Source organism: Tauraco erythrolophus, chromosome 12, assembly GCF_009769465.1.
Source record: "Tauraco erythrolophus isolate bTauEry1 chromosome 12, bTauEry1.pri, whole genome shotgun sequence".
NCBI classification, from domain to species: Eukaryota; Metazoa; Chordata; class Aves; order Musophagiformes; family Musophagidae; genus Tauraco; species Tauraco erythrolophus.
In genome coordinates, this window is record NC_141476.1 from 18,991,617 (window position 1) to 19,008,414 (window position 16,798).

General features: G+C 48.2%; 2 protein-coding genes across 2 annotated transcripts in view; both read left to right on the top strand.

The window, feature by feature from the left end:
• The window catches only part of DOCK3 (dedicator of cytokinesis 3), a 216,017-nt gene extending 214,461 nt beyond the window's left edge, over positions 1 to 1,556 (top strand). The window contains exons 56-57 of the mRNA XM_086619278.1: positions 431 to 513; positions 1,050 to 1,556. Of these exons, the coding sequence (XP_086475404.1) occupies positions 431 to 513; positions 1,050 to 1,556 (590 nt within the window). The remainder of the gene's footprint in view (positions 1 to 430; positions 514 to 1,049) is intronic.
• A 9,819-nt stretch (positions 1,557 to 11,375) lies between these two features.
• On the top strand, positions 11,376 to 16,369 carry MANF (mesencephalic astrocyte derived neurotrophic factor). Its single transcript, XM_086619037.1, has 4 exons — positions 11,376 to 11,463; positions 14,056 to 14,183; positions 14,993 to 15,134; positions 16,185 to 16,369. The coding sequence occupies exons 1-4, from the start codon at positions 11,376 to 11,378 to the stop codon at positions 16,367 to 16,369; spliced, it is 543 nt and encodes a 180-aa protein (XP_086475163.1).
• The last annotated feature ends 429 nt before the right edge of the window (positions 16,370 to 16,798 follow it).

Consider the following 16,798-nt stretch of genomic DNA (forward strand, 5'->3'; position numbering starts at 1 on the left):
TTTTCCTTTTTTTTTTCAAAAGCTTCACATACAGTCCTTATAGTAATACGGACTTGCATGTATTTTGGGACTAGAATTTGGTGTGTGTTGAAGCTTGGCCTGGCTTCTTGCCAATGACCATCTTCAGCAGTCATTTCAGGTTACAAAGCTATTAAACAAAACTTCAAACATTGTTTACGAGCCTGTTGCCTTGCCATGAGATCCTTGATAACAGGGGTGGGTGGAAATCTTATCACTGCACTTAACTTCTCGTTAGCATTTTGTGATGTGACGGACACACTCCACAGTTATCTATCAAAGGAAGCCCTAGGTTTGAGTGGAGTTACCAGCATTTGGAGCTGTTACCTGGCGTTACAGAGTCTAAAACCCCTGCTCTTCTGCTGCAGTGAGGTAGCACAAGTCTGCATTTCTGATCCTTGTCTCCTTCCAGGACACTACTCACTGCACTTTGATGCCTTCCATCACCAGCTCAGTGATGCTCCTCCCGCACTGCCTGCAAGAACGTTGCGCAAGGTAAAAAGGAAGTGGCAGGAGAGCAGAGTGGGATGTAGAAGGAAAACAGTAGGTTCCTGAAGGAACCCCCCTCCTCCACTCCCACCAAGCAGCATTTGAATACAGAAACACTATTTTTAACATGCTAATTACTTATACATGAGAAAATCCACTAAAAGCTCATAACCTATGCTGGAGTTGAATTCTTTAGGAATAATTTACACTTGTTGTAGGCCCTTCCACTCTCCTCCTTTGCATCATATGCTGTGATTTCAGGCACCCTGATTATCACCTCATCTGCTGTTTCTTTAACAGCTCTGGTGGTGGTAAGTGCACTTGTCTGCCCACAAGAGGTACTTCGATAGAAGTCGGGGAGTGCGCGTATAAACCAATAATCACTGGCATTTTGAACACAAGTGGAACTGCACTGTTCCACTTCACAGTGTGATGTTAACTGGTAGTGTTAACATCACTGTCAAAAGCTGAAAAGTGGAACAACAAGATGCAGCGTTGCCTCCTGTGTCAATTTTAACCTGGTTTTGTTTTTCTCCAAACAGTCCCCTCTTCATCCTATCCCTGCATCACCCACCAGTCCGCAGTCTGGTCTAGATGGAAGTAACTCCACTTTATCAGGCAGTGCCAGCAGTGGTGTCTCTTCCTTAAGCGAGAGTAATTTTGGACACTCTTCTGAACCACCTCCTCGCACAGACACCATGGATTCTGTCCCCAGCCAGGCCTGGAACACTGATGAAGATCTAGAGACACCCTACCTCCCTGTCAGGTACAGTCTCTCCGAGCCTGATGTCCTGGAGTCGCTCAAAGCCCAGCCATGCCGAAGCCACTCTGCTCCATCTGGAGTCATTCCTCAGGACACCATGGACCCTCCTGCTCTACCCCCCAAACCTTACCACTCCCGGCTGCCAAACATGGAGAACGAAGAGGGGATGATAATTGAAGATGATGACAAACACCGCCCATTGCATCGTAAAGTGTCCCAACCAGTGAGCGCTGGAAAGGAAGAGCAGGCCAGGGTAGCATGGGAGCATGGCATCAGTGAGCAGTAGGGACAGCTCCTGGTAAGCAGCTTGCATCATCATTGCAGGTCTGACTACAGAGGAGAGAGATAAGGACTCGGAGAACAGCAAACCGATTTTCTACTGCCGCAAGTTTATGTCTGGAGCCCACAAAAGCAACTGGGCCAGCATGGGAGGTTGCTGCTTTCCTTTTTAATTTCTTTTTACACCTTTCCGTTATGTTTTTTAACTTTCTGTGCAGTGGACAGTTTATTCCTTCTGCAGTTTCTTAACCACGTCAGATGGCACAGAAGCCATAGAGACTTGCAGAAGCTGAAAAATACAATTTTAAGTGGAGGGGGGGAAAAGGGGGGAATGTGGCAAGTTGATTTTGAAACTGCTTTCCTCCCAGTTCTGAGACGCACATGAGTAGAAGCAGTTGCACTAGGGACATATTTCTTTGCTGTACAGAAGTGAAAGCTCATTGCTGAAATCAGGGATTCTATGAACTGTCAGGCTGGAAGGTGCATGAGCTGCAGGCAGTGGAAAGATAGCAATTCTAAGAAGAAATTGGCTCTTTTGAGAGCAGGATTGTACATATCTGTGCAGTGATCTCCCTGCATTGGTTCATAGGTGCTGAGGCAATCTAACCAGTGCTGACGCACTGATTTCCAAGATATCATTTCCAACAAACTCTGCCTCCTTTGTTTTTTACGTACTGTTTGATTTCTTAAATTTTGCTTTCCCTGGCTAAACCAACCTGCTTTCTCATTAGAATCATATGCTGTTCATCTGTGCTACAGGATGAGAGGGGGTTAGTAGCCATTGGAGCTGCAACGTCATTGTAGGCCTTTCCTATGCCCAACTTAGGGCAGGCTGTTGACACCAGCATTTCTATTCCAGTTTAAAAAAAAAAAAAAAAAAATACACACACACCACTCAACCAAATTGAGTTTTTCATGCCACAGCTGGTTGATGACCCAGCCAGTAAAGAAAAGGTGGCGTAAATGTATTGTATCCAACAATCCTTGCCTCAGGGCTGAACGTCACAATTCTCACTAACTTCCATCACCCAGGAGCTGAGATTCATTCCCTGTTAACATAATGTCCTCAGTCCCTCCCAAAAACTCACTGCAGCTGGTGTGCAGAAGGAATCTCCATTTCTCACAGCAGACAGAACACACTACGATTCAAGAAATGCCCAGTATATAGTGTACACCCTAGAGTCAGGGATCTTAAAGGCAACCTGTAAAGAAAAAATGTTTGTGTTCTCTTTTGCTTCTTTAGAATGTACGAAGCAGATTTAAGAGCTGCTGCTTCTCCCTCCTGGAAGGTTGATTTATTTTATTTTCTCCTCAGGCAGCAATACAGCATTCTCACTCCGCTTTTTTTTAATTATTTATTTACTAGCTCCAGAAAGGGCTGAAGAATGTTTAAAAACAACCCCAACACACCATACAAAAAAAAAAAACCAAACAAGAAACAGAACTATTCAGAGGTGAAGACAGTTCAAGTCTATGAACACAAAACAAGCCTTTTCATCAGTATTTGCTTAGTTCAGTACATGACAAAGCAGGAAAATTCTTTGGGTAACAGAGCCGAGATCTGCTCTTTGAAAACAACAGTAAGAAATCTTTCATTCCTATTTTCAGTATTTTTCAAGCAGCTTTCAACCAAGAGAGGTATCAAATATTTAATGTTTTTAGATAAACAAGCAACATTCCTTCCCCCTTCCATGCCCACACACATTTTAGCCTTCCTTATAACACTTTCCACCTGCAGATTGCAAAGCACACTCCAGAAGATGGTAACAGACCACCCTTTTTCTTGCCACTAAAAAATCTGAAGCACATTCAAATAAGAGACTTACTTACCTCCACCACATAAATTAGTGCCAGGAATAGCACTCAACTTTCATACTCAATTCTTGCCCTAAACGCTCAGTTTCTTATGCTACAAACTGCATAAAGAAGCAAAAAAGGATATTGTAAATCTTTTACAGGTCACCTTTAGCACTACCTCTAAATACAGCGACTGGGCAGAGTACATTGCTTCTGAACTCTCCTAAAGATGGTCTGTCTGTACAAAGTCTGGACTCAGCGGTTGTAAGATGGGGATTTTAAGAGGATTTGTTTATTTTCTTTCTCAAGCTCTAGCCCATGCAAAACTACTAAGTTACAGATTTGTTTCTTAAAGGGCCTATTGGGCTGCAACAAAGTCTCTCTTGCTTCCTCTATTTTGTTGTTAACACAGGCTGCTTGTAATCATATCCTTCACTATTAAGAAAATGATAATAAAACCTGGCCTATAGCAAATGTTTCATCTCTAGCAGGAAAGAGAGTTTTCCAATACTAGGGCAGTCTTAAATGCTAATGAACCAAGATGGATCGCTGGTATAGAACACATGTATGAAAACTCAAAATTATGTTTTCAATAAAGGTAAGTCAAGGTAATTCCTTAGGAACAAGTGAAATATTTTCACATATGCTATTCTCCAATCTGACTGAGATTCTTCTTTTAAGAGAACTAAAAATTCAATTCCATTTCCCCTACCCTTTCTTTTTTTTTTTTCAGGAAGATTATAAGTGTAAATGTAGTGACTTACTGAGCTTCCTTATTGCAAAAACCAGCAGGTCTTGCAAATAAAACTTTGCAAAACCAAGAATGCAGCTAACACAGGACTAAGTCCCAGTCAGCTGGAAAACCTGCCCACTGGAGCACTAATCGGTCTCTCAAAGCTTATCACTCTGCTCTGATTAGAGGCATTGTACAACGGCAGAGAGTCCATTTGGGGAGTCTGGTGTTACTGTGTATTTGTAAGGGTGTAAAGATCAACCAGATGATGTATACAAATACCCAGTTTATGGCAGGTCCGTGCAGAGAAGGACGGAATAAATTGCTGAATTTACCAAATTTAAGCCTCTCTGGAGTTAAATTTCTATTACTGTTCTGGTATCTACCAAGTACTCCGTCTCCCTTTTCAATGCTTGCCTTAAAGGGGACAGAAGATAGAAAGACTATTATTAAGATTAAGATTTTGTGAATGTTGGAACTAATACTTCTTGGAACTAATGCTTCTCTGTAGGGTGGGCTGTCTTAGAGCATAATACAACTCCAACATCAAGCTCAGTCCTGGAGTAGGTGGAAGCAACAGCAGTCGTTGCACTTGCCCAGCAGGATTTGAAGATTTCTCGTATAAACCACAGCGACAGGATGTTTTGAACAGGACCTTGTCGTTCTATGCTTAACTCTAATTCAAACTTAATATGTACTTGCCTTCATTGGGTTTTCTTTGAGTAACAAAATAGCATGTGCATTCCTGAGAAAATTGGTGGAATTCTGCTACAAATGTCTCCATCATCAGTGTACCTGCTGGCCCCCATCTGAAACAAAATTGAGAAGGAACTACAGTAGTAGAAGAAAAGCAATTAAAACAATTTCTCTGAATCCTACAATTATTTTTTTCTAATGGTCGGGTTGGTTTTATTACTATGTGCAAGACTAAGATTCTTTTCTGCCTTTTCCTCTGTTTGCTTTTTAGCTTACTTACCCTTTTTTAGGTAAGGGATATTGCATATCCCTTCTGTGGGAGAATTGGCCAAAACGGGGGAGGCTGGAGAAAGCAAGAGCCTTGGGGAAACAAATTATGTGATATTCAAAATTTCCTCTGATCATGCTTCTTTGTAAATACCCCCATTTGAATGCTGTGTATTTGTACAGGAAATTGAGCAAAAAATGTATAGATTGTGATGTCTGACTGGTATTCTGCCCTGTAAATGTGTTTTTAACCTCTGGCATTCTGTGCTTATTTAAAAAAAGGCAAAAACCTCTAACCACTTCTCTTTTGTGTATTCATGTTTAAAATAAAATGAAAACAGCTATCTTATCTATAATGGAAATCAAATTTAAAAGGAAAAAATAATTTGTACAAGTGTCCTAAAGGTACTTCATTGTATATATTGTGATAGCATGTTTCCAGAACCAACAAATAAGTGGTGTGAATTTTAGATGTAAATATCTGCCGTTTGTTTTGGGTTTCTTTCCCTTACCCATTCACTCGACTGCTGTGATGTGGAATTAAAGATTAATACCTGATATTAAAACTGTACAGCTGTATGTTCATTGCTGTCCTCCAGACAGGGTTATCCTCCGGCTGCTCCAAATGCTCACAGATACACGGAAACAGCCATCGCTTCCCACTTTTGTGTGAATGAGGAAAATGGGGGGCAACCAAAAGGACTTTGGGGCTATTATATGTGGTGTGGGAAGAGCTTCCATGTTATTCTCTTAGCTAACAGTACACTATTTTATATCAGCTTCTTAAAGCAAGCATCAGCCATGTCCACCAGCCAGTCTGTTCAGTCAGGTAGATTTGTGTCATGGTTTAGGCCACTCCAGCAACTAAACCGCACACAGCCCCTCACTCATCCACCCCCGCCCCCCGGGGATGAGGAAGGGAATTAAAGGAGAAAAGGAAAAGAGACCCATGGGTTGAGATACGAACAATTTAATACTACTACTGCTAATATATGAATATATACATACAGGTACAATGATACATATATACAAATGAGTGATGTACGGTGTAATTGCTCACCACCCCTTGACCAAGGCCCGTCTCGTCCCGAACTAACGATCCCGAAACAGATAGATAAATCCCAATACCACAATCCCGGAGGAGCAAGAGGCCCGAAAAATAGAGAGCGAGACAGAGAGAGCACTCAGAGTCCGAGTGTGAGAGTCCCAGAAGAGCCAAGGCCCTTCTTTCCAGCTGTCTCTCACTTTTATACTGGGCATGACACTGCATGATATGGAATACTAATTGGCCAGTTTGGCTCTCAATCCTAAATCTAAGCACAAATCCGTAAGGAGAGTCATGGACCCCTTGTCCCGGCCATGCTCCCCCCCTTATCCTGTTGTGCTCCTGCACACTGGCAAGAACACAGCAAGCTGAAAAGTCCCTGAGGTCTCAGTGCCAACTACAAACATCAGTGCGCTGCCAGCATTCTTCTCGGAGCAAGTCTCGGACTAAAACCAAAGCACGGAGCAATTCTAGCTGCTAAAAGGAAGAGCTGACTCTGTCCCAGCCGAAACCAGGCCAATATGACACGTGTAACGGCCTGAGACACCTGCTTGTCCATCACAAGCTTTTATACACAGCTTTGAGGCAATACTTTCAGAGATCAGCTCACTCAGGCATTAGTTCTCCAATGCATACTTCACTGGGTGGACTGCTATTTGATGAGCGACAGCTTATTTTACTTGTTTTATTGCAATAGCAAGACATTTTAGCAGTGATTTAATTTCTCAATTTGAAGTATTTAAATTTAATCATTTCAACAGAATGGGTGTCAAAAAAATGGTAAGCAAGACATGTAGGAACACAGGATCTGTGAATTAACAGCTACAGTGTATGCTACATGTCAGTAATCTCAAAAGATTGAGATTAAACAGATAATTACTGTTATCTGTAGTACTTCCAATTCCATTACTGCTAATAAACCAGGTCAAGGTTCAGGAGACAGAAAAAGTAACCCATTTCTCCCATCCTGTCTTGACAAACACACACAAAAAAATACTAAACTTGTCCCAAAAGATATTTAGCAGTAAAATGTAGTAGCTATCTAACTTAAGCTGGCCCTGGGGTGTCCATAAACTACCCAGCCACCCTTAAGTGCACGCCACATACATACAAATGCTGAAAGGAGGTAAACTGTAACAAGGTACTTGACAGCGCAGCCAAAATATCAAAATGTGGCTTAGCTAAAGTGTTCACCTGACACTTGAAAAAAAAAGTCTGTAAATCAGACCCTTCCCAAATCTCAGAAAATAATTTTTTAGCTGAACAAAAAAACCTTTATTAACCAAGCATAGAAAATAAAATTATATTTGGTACCCACAAAAGACGTGTGAAGCCCTCAGATTTAAAGAAGTTACGAGAAAAAAAATCTAGTTTCTGTTAAAACCAACAATTTTTCCAGTGCAAGTCAAGTACTTTATTTAAGCCAAGGCCACACTAGTCAGATTGAAATCTAAATACATCATTCAAATACCTCTCCCTCTCTAAAAAAAAAAAAGAAAGCTTCAACAGTTTCATAAAATCATAGAATGGTTTGGGTTGGAAGGGACCTCAAACATCATCTAGTTCCAACTCCCCTGCCATGGGCAGGGACACCTTCCACTACACCAGGTTGCTCAAAGCCTCATCCAACCTGGCCTTGAACGCCTCCAGGGATGGGGCATCTACAACTTCTCTGGGCAAACTGTTCCAGTGTCTCACCACCCTCAGAGTGAAGAATTTCTTCCTTAGATCTAATCTAAATCTGCCCTCTTTCAGTTTAAAGCCATTGCTCCTTGCACTATCACTACACGCTCTTGTAAAAAGCCCCTCTCCAGCTTCCCTGTAGGCCCCCTTTAAGTACTAGAAGGCTGCAATAAGATCACCCTGGAGCCTTCTCTTCTCGAGGCTGAAGAACCCCAACTCTCTCAGCCTGTCTTCATAGCAGAGGTGTTCCAGCCCTCGGATCATCTTTGTGGGCTTCCTCTGGACCCACTCCAGCAGCTCCATGTCCTTCTTGTGTTGGAGGCCCCAGAGCTGAACACAGTATTCCAGGCAGAGTCTCACAAGAGCAGAGTAGAGGGGCAGAATCGCCTCCCTCGACCTGCTGGCCATGCTGCTTTGGATGAAGCCCAGGATACAGCTGGCTTTCTGGGCTGCCAGTGCACCTTGCCAGCAATACAAGACTTGTGCAACTCGGTATGAATTTCGTTACAAAGCTGGTCATATTCCAGCTCCCCTTGTAGCCCAACCCTGCTCACATCTTCCTATTGTACTACTAGCTCACCAAATCCATATGCTGCAGGAGCCCCCAGCACAAAACCAAACATACATAGCTGCACGGTTCCTCCTTTTTCTTTTTTCCTCTTCCCCAATTAGAGCACTTTCAGCTACGGAAATTGCTTGGTTAGAAACAACCTCAATCCCAACTTTGGTGGTTATCAATGGCAAAAACAAGCAAATCATTTAAATGCTGGAATCAATTTCTGCTTCTCTCTAATCATCACCCTTTTCCACAGACAAAATTGAAAAGAGGAGTTCTGTTTAGGTATTCTTTAAATTACCCACCTCTCTCTCACTCATAAATGCCCAGATACAATGGAATAACACCTGGCCTTCACTGTAAAACCACCCATGCCTGGAGAAGAGTCTCACATGCAACAATAAATTCCTAGCAGACTACCCATCCATCATCAAGGCACTCTGCACTATGATCATAGGTTTACTCCTCACTCGGCCACATGCTCCAGCTCTAAATCTGTGATCATTCCCTGGCACAGTAACACTCCTACTCCTCAGCACTTCACTTCTTCAATACTATTTGGCTTAGCTAAAACTATGACCAAACTCACAGCTAAACACTTCCACGAGTATGGGGAACAAACACAACCACCTCTGTCCCTCACAGCATCCTGTGGCATAGAGTAACCATAAGGGACATAGCACTAGAAACTCCCCAAAAGAGAGCTAATACTTTCTGTTTAATCAGTCTAACTGCACAATTTTGAACAGGACTAGAAAACCTCATCGCTGGCTCCTGCACCCTTTGCATCTTCCTAATAACAATGTAAACAAGGGCAATTTAAGTAACCACTTCTCCGCACAACTTAGTGACTTTGGTGCACAATCAGCATAAGTTCAGAAAAGCCCATAATCTTTCTAAAGGAATTGAGTAATTCTGGAAATCATTACGGACTGATTTAAAAAAAAAAAAAAAAAAAAACCAACAACAAAACCACAGGACAATATCACTACCAATCTTAATAAACACATTTTGAGAGATAACAAGATCTGGAAAGTGAAAAGCCACCTCTTCTATCTGATAAACACTTGATTATTCACACCGACAAGATACAGAGTACTAATTACTGCTCACCTGTTACGTGACCTTTGCTGAACCAGGTTGCTCCTCCTCCCCCATCCTGCCTCTCTCTCCTCATCAGGCTTATAATTTGCAGCTGATGACCCGCAAGAAAATTCACACTTAGACAGTAAAAAATTCCCCATAGCTTCTACCATGGCTTTGTTTGGGGCAGGCACAACTAGTCTGCCTCATTACCCTGCGTGTACCAAGAATCATAGAATGATTTGGGTTGGAAGGGACCTTAATCATCTAGTTCCAACCCCCATGCCACAGGCACAGACACTTTCCCCTAGATCAGGTTGCTCAAAGCCCTATCCAACCTGGCCTTGAACAATTCCAGGGATGGGGCATCCACAACTCCTCCGGACAACCTGTTCCAGTGTTTCACCACCCTTATTGTAAACAATCTCTTCCTTGTATCTAATCTAAATCTCCCCTCTTTCAGTTTATAGCCATTGCCCCTTGTCCTATCACTACACACCTTTGTCAAAAGTCCCTCTCCAGCTTTCTTGTAGCCCCTTTAGGTACTGGAAGGCTGCTAGAAGATCTCCACAGAGCCTTCTCTTCTCCAGGCTGAACAGCTCCAACTCTCTCGGCCTGTCTTCACAGGAGAGGTGCTCCAGCCCTCGGACCATTATCATAGCCTCCTCTGGACCCACTCCAAAAGAACCCACCAAGCCAAGATGTGTGCTCCATCACTGTAGCACAGGGCTATATGACTTTGCCTCTACCTTCTTTTAATAGAATGATATCCTAGGACACATACAGTTAAACATACAGCCCTACAAGACAAGAAGCAACCAACAGGTGTGTGCACTCCTCCCGCAGCTGGCCCACAACTTCAATGAGACGTAAGTGATAAACTCATAGGGTCAGGGATTGTTCACGGCAGTTTCCAGCACTCTCTGTGAGGGCTTCAGAAACAAAAGGTGAAAGGCACAGCGACTGGGATAGTAAGGAGGAATTTTGAAAGCAAAACAGAACAAAACATTTGTTCCCTTGGTTCTACAAAAACAATAACAACAAAAAAAAAATAAAAATAAACAAACAGAAACAAGCTATTTCCAAGTTGTTAATTTAACCGCTCACCTTTCAGCTGTCCCACCTCCAAGAAGTCAGGATATAACTCACAGCACGCACAGGCATAAGCAAAACCCCCCGTTCAGAGGTTTAGGTGGGCTGAAGACAAGGCCGAGGCGAAGCCTGCTCCTGCCGCTGCGCCTCGCAGGAGGCAGAGCCCTCCCGACGGCCGCCCCTCCGGGAGGCTCCTCCCCTGCCCCGCCAAGATCCCACCCCCGGCCTCACACCGGACACCCTCAGCCCGCTGGAACCGAGAGAAACGGAGGTCCGACACCCCGAAGCCTCCATCGGCGCCAAACCCCGCGCTGCTCGCGGCCCTCAGGCCGCCCCCCAGGTCGGTCTCCTCAGCCTCACCTCACGCGCCTCAAACGGCCGCCGCACCACAGTCCGGAGACGAAGGGACGCCGCACGCCGCCCGTCTGCTCCCGGCGCTCGCCGCGGGCAGCCGAGCCCCGCGGGTGCCGCTCGGCCCGGCCCCGAGGCGGGCACTGGCCACGAGCGAACGCGGCCCCGTGCCCGCCGCGCCCCGCAGCGCAGCCCGGCCGCAGGTGTGAGAATCTGCCCCTCTAGAAGATGGCGGCCGCCGGCACCCGTGAGGAAGCGCACGAGGACGTTTTTCCCTTAACAAAAATGGCGGCGAAAGGAGGCGGGGAAACTCTCCGCGCGCCGGAGTTCCGCCGCCTCCCCCAATCAGCGGCCGCCAACTCTCCCGTGGAGGCCGCAACGCGACCAATGGGAGGAGGCAGCGTGGAAGCCGGGCGGGGAGCGGGCCAATGGGGCCGCGGCGGCGGGGGGAGCCGGCGCGGGGGCTGTGGTGCCGGTGCCGGTGCGGCGGGCGCAGCGCGCGGGGGCTGCCGAGTGAGGCGGGATGCGGGCGGCCCACGGGCTCTGGGCGGCGCTGGTCCTGCTCCTGCTGCCGGCCGGCAGCCGGGCCCTGCGCGACGGGGAGTGCGAGGGTGAGTGGGGCCGGGCCGGGCCGGGCCGGGCCGGAGGGGGGGCGGGCCCCGGCTGGCGGCCCCCGGGTCCGGCGAGGTGAGGCCGCTCCTGCCGCCGCAGCCCGGCTCACCCACCGGTGCGGTGGGCCGGGACGCGGAGCGGGCCCGCGGCGGGCCTGGGGGCTGGGCTCCGGTCGCCCCCCGCCCCGTCGGCGGAGGGCGGTGACAGCCCTGCGCCGCCGGGGCTGGGGCAGGGCCGGCGGGAGCCGTTCCTGCCGGGCAGGAAAAGTCTCCCAAGTCCGCCCAAGTGCCGCCGGACCGGGAGCGCTGCTCGGAGGGGACCAGGTCCCGGCGGCCGCTGAGCGGCTCGGGAAGTTGGCGGCCCGCGGCAGAGCAGCGCCGCCCCGGGAGGCGCGGGGCGGGGCTGCCGGTGGTGCCGCTCTGCCCGCGGCTGGGGCCCGTCCGTCCCGCGGGAGGGCCGGGACCTCCCTCCCAGGGGTGCTGCAGCCGCGTCGGAAAGTTGCCGGTCTCTTCCCAGCCGGGTTAGCGGTAGCGCAGAGCTCCCCCGGCGAAGGAAAGCGCCGGCCCCGGGAGGCCGGATCGCCTCCCCTTCAGGCTGGGCAGAGATGGGCTGCTCGCCTTTCCCAGCTCGGGAAAGGTGTGCCAGGCGGGGCGGAGGGAAGTGCCGACCCCGTCTCCTGTCCGAGCTGGGTGACGGTGACCGGAGCATCGAAGCAGGGAAGCGCTGCGAGGCAGCGAACAAGAGGAAGCGAGCGCAGTTACTCACCTGGAGTCCCCTCTTGCTCATCACCATGTTACGTTTACCTCGGCTTTGTCCGCTGACCGCTGGAACACTGGGTGTCCGCCCTTTAACGCGTAAAGCCGAGGCAGTGTTCAGCTGGTCTAAGTCAAACTGGGCGCTTTACGTACCACCTAAAGGCCAAAGCCTCTGGGGTGGACACTGTTGAGCTGCAGGGCAAATTAAACTGCTCTTGCACAGTGGAACAGAACAGATTCCCCAGGTGAAACAAGGAAAACTTGAGGTGGGGCTATAGTAACTGATTGGGAGTTTGTGATACTGGTGGTCACCCCTTCCTCCTTTGGTAGGGAGACAAACAGTACGGCAGGAGGAGGGGGCGGGGCCCTAGTAAACCAAAACTTTCGGCTGCTGTCCCAGCACTAGGTTGGAAATTTGTTTCAAGTGTATTGTAGTCATCAGTAGCACTGCCTGCAGCGTCTTTGTTCTTTCCAAAGGTTTTCACTTCCAAACAGCGCACAGTGGACATCAGTGTGTGTCTGTGACGGGACAGACTGATGTGAGGTAAATGACAGTGTTGTATGCATACAAAAAAATGTTCTCCTAAATGGCCCAGCTTATAATGACTTCCAGTTTTAATATAACGAGAGTAAGTTTCTACTTGGTTTTGTGATGGTCTTACTCGATTTCCTGTACTTGCCCATTTCCTGTGCCATGGCTTGTGTTCAGATTTGAATACAAATTGCTAATGACAGTAATATTTACCGATCCCCTCCTGCTGACGTAAACAACTTGCATAAAAGACATAACTCGTGCCTTCCCTCTAGAGGCAGGGCAGTGCCCGGCACTTGCCTCACACCTGGAAGTCACAAAAACCCACAGGTCCTCCTACAGAAATTGGCGGGGCCACTGACCTCTCTGTCCAGGTGATGCCAATGTTCACAGGCGAGTTGTGTGAGCAGCAGAATGAGGGAAATCTGACACTTGGCACGCTTGCAGTGTCCCCCTCAGTCGCCCCATCGCACAGGTCCTGCGTGCTGCCATCACCGCAGCTGTCTGCCCTCCTCCCCAGCGACACAGGGGTGTGCTGTGCTTAGTCTGGAGCGTGTACGGAGCGGCCGCTGCCAAAGGCAAAGCATAAGGACTGAGTTGTACCTGCCCTTCTTACAGGCAGGGACTTGGATCTGTCCTCTCAACTGCTGGTGCACTTGTGGGAGTTCTGTTATCTTTAAGACTCCTCCCTCTTTCAGTCTGAAACCGATTCAGAAGCTTGTGGGAATGAAGAGAGGAGAAACACGCCAAGTGGACATAGCATGTGATCACGTAACTTCTTTTTCTCTTGGAAATAACTCACCTATGAACTGAACCAACTTGATTATCAGTGATGTACCATATTACTAAAACCAGCACACATGGAGTCTGTAACGGGATCATATAGAGCAAGTTGTTTTTCAGTCAGAACTGTTTTTGAAGCCTGTGGTCTCACAAGTTGCTTCCTAAAGCAGCAAGAGTAAGACATAGAATTAAGTTTCTGGTTTTGCACAGGCACTGTTTTCTGTTGTACCCCTCAGCTGAGTCCTGCTGCTCGCTCAGGACAGTGTACAGAAGCCACTGGACACTTCCATGGATCTGGTTTCTCAGATTGGCAAAAACCCACCAAAACCACCAGGGCACATTGTTGATTCACGTGTACTCTGAAAGACTTACTGAAACACGTGTGAAGTCAGTGACTCCTAATGCAGCTTCTAGAAGTTCTGTTCTCCAAATCCCTTATTTTGTTTCCCTACAAGCATCCTCTTAAGAGCTGCCACGAGATCACTGCAGTGGCAGATAACTCCATCCATCTTCCCTTCTAGTGTGTGTTACGTTCCTGGGAAGGTTCTACCAGAGTCTAAAGGACAACGATGTTGCATTCACACCTGCCAGTATTGAAAAGGAGCTCTTGAAATCCTGCAAAGAAGCAAAAGGCAAAGAGAACCGCCTGGTAAGTAGTAGTCGTCAATGATACTTGCCTCTTGAGGGAATAAGTTGTAGAATACTTGGCAAACAAGGGGAAAATAGCACTTCTGAGTTTGTAGGATATGGCTTCCCAAGGGCTGCTTGCTCTTCCTAGCTCTGTGGCCACAGTTGGTCCTGTATTTTTTATAAGAGAGGACTTGAGTTTGACCTCCACACCCTAAAAAGAAAGAAAATAAAAAAAAAAAAAATCTGTCAAGAGACATCTTACTAGCTGACCTTGTTTCTCTCTGTTACTGAAGCGCTGGGGATTACAGAGCTTTTATTTGCTGTAGGACTTACTTGTCCCTTAAACTGTATTTGGGGCATTATATAAACTGTTAAAATATTTATGCTTTTCAGCTGCTTAGCTGAAAACTAAATAAAGGAAAACCAAATTGCCCTAACTAAAACCAGAGGGCAGTCTGCCAATGAAGAGCCCCGAGGAAAAGGCCCTGAACTCCCCTAAGAAGAAAACTGCAGAGACGCCATCAGAAATGCAGAGGGGGAACGCTTCAGAAAGTCTTTCTCCTTGAATGAAGAAGACTTTAATCAAATCCAATTTTTTAAAAAGTTGAGAAACAAGACAACCAGCCTCAACAGCTTTAAATGCAGTGCGATGGGAAGTGTCTGCTCAGAGCTAGGCTTCCTTTTGCTTGTTTGTAGCGGTCACCTGGAAAGGTACTGTAGCAGTAAACATCTAGCTGCAAAACCAAGTGAGGAGAGAAGACAGACAGAAAACTCTCCTTTTAGAAGTGTTTTTCCATGCGTCCCCACCTCATTCTTTTCTCCCTCTAGTGCTATTATGTTGGGGCCACAAGCGATGCAGCCACCAAAATCATTAATGAGGTATCAAAGCCCATGAGTCATCACATCCCCGTGGAAAAGATCTGTGAGAAACTAAAGAAGAAAGACAGTCAGATCTGTGAACTAAAATACGGTGAGTTGCAAGCAGAAGGGGAAATGCCTGTGCTTTTCTGGGGTATGGATCATTTGGGGTAAACCAGCATGCTAAAACTACTCAGTCCTAAATTCTGTAGCAAGATCACTAATCTAATTAGGTTGCACATCCTGGGTTGCTCTCCATGAACATCCTAGAGAGTTTTATGGAGATGCTCAGGTAAGAGTGCTGGCTCCTAACCCTTCTTAGCTTCTGCAGAGCCACTGACGTGCCTTGAAGTAACTCACTCCCAGGCACATCAGCACTACTGTGCTCAAATCGCTCTTTGGAATGTTGTATTTAGGAGAGCGTGCCATGAGGCTCATCCTGGGGAGCAGCCAGGTGTGTCCTATGGCCTGGGATGATCTCTTGCACACAGGGTTCGAGCCCTTAGCTGAGCTCTGTAGTCCGAGCTGCTCTTACAGTTGCCAGTAGTGGGCTGATAAACACTTCCATTCTCACCTCCTCCGGTGTCTGCTCAGAGCGTTCAGCACTCTGTTTCTTTCCACCTTCCTTGAACTCTCGCGTTCCTAGATGACATACTCTTCCTGGAAAGACTGATCTGAAGCACAAACAGTCTTGGAAATACCTCCGACTGCTTCCCTCTCTCTCTGCCCTTACGTTGCCTGGAGACACCCCTTGGATTGTGGGTCTTTACACTTCTTGTTTCTCGTGCTAACGTCCTGTTGCTTCCTAAAAAGCTTTTTGTTGTTGTCGCTTGTTTATCTTCCCTCTGAAATTGCTCTGCTACTTTTTACTAATCCAGTGGAAGAGAAAACACAAAGGAGGTTTCAGGGCTATTGTGAAACTCCAGCATCTAAGCTGCAACCCAACTTTCTGGCTTCTAATCACGACTTTTAGTGTTAAAAACCTTATCTGCTGTCGAAAGCCTAACCTAGATGTCCCGTCCACCCCCGGGAGCCGGGCACCTCTCTCCCTCTCGCCTTTCGGCTCCCTGGCCTGCCGCACGGATCTCCGCGGTGCAGCCGGCCGGACCCCTCAGCGGCGGCCGGTGGCGCGGCGCTGAGCGCGCCTCTGCTCTCCCCGCAGACAAGCAGATCGACCTGAGCACCGCCGACCTGCGCAAGCTGCGCGTCAAGGAGCTGCGGCGGATCCTGGACGACTGGGGCGAGGCGTGCAAGGGCTGCGCCGAGAAGTCCGACTTCATCCGCCGCATCCACGAACTGATGCCCAAGTACGCGCCGCGGGCCGCCGGCGCCCGCGCGGACCTCTGAGGGGCGGGCCGGGGCGCGCGCCCCCGCCGGCGGCTGAGGCGGCGCGCGCTGTACGGGACGTTCATTAAAGTGCAACGGTGTACCGGGCGGACACGTGCCGTGTGACATGATTGCGGGACGCAAAACACCCTCCCTCGTCCCCTCCCCCTTCTCCCCGAAATTCCGCTCCCCGCTCCTCGCCGGCGCCGCGGCGGGAGCGCTCCCGCGCGCGCGCGCCCGGGGCGCTGGTCCCACTCGCGCGCGCGCCGCTCAGCGGGAGGCGGGGTTTTGCCGCGCGCGCGCAGCCGCGCTTCGCGATTGGTCGCCCGCCGTCACGTGCGGCCGGCCGTCCCGGCGGCGGGAGGCGGCCTTGCGTCGCGTCGCCGTGCGGCGCCATCGCGCCCCTGACGCCGCCATGCGGCGGGACGCGGGGCGATGACGTAGAGGCCG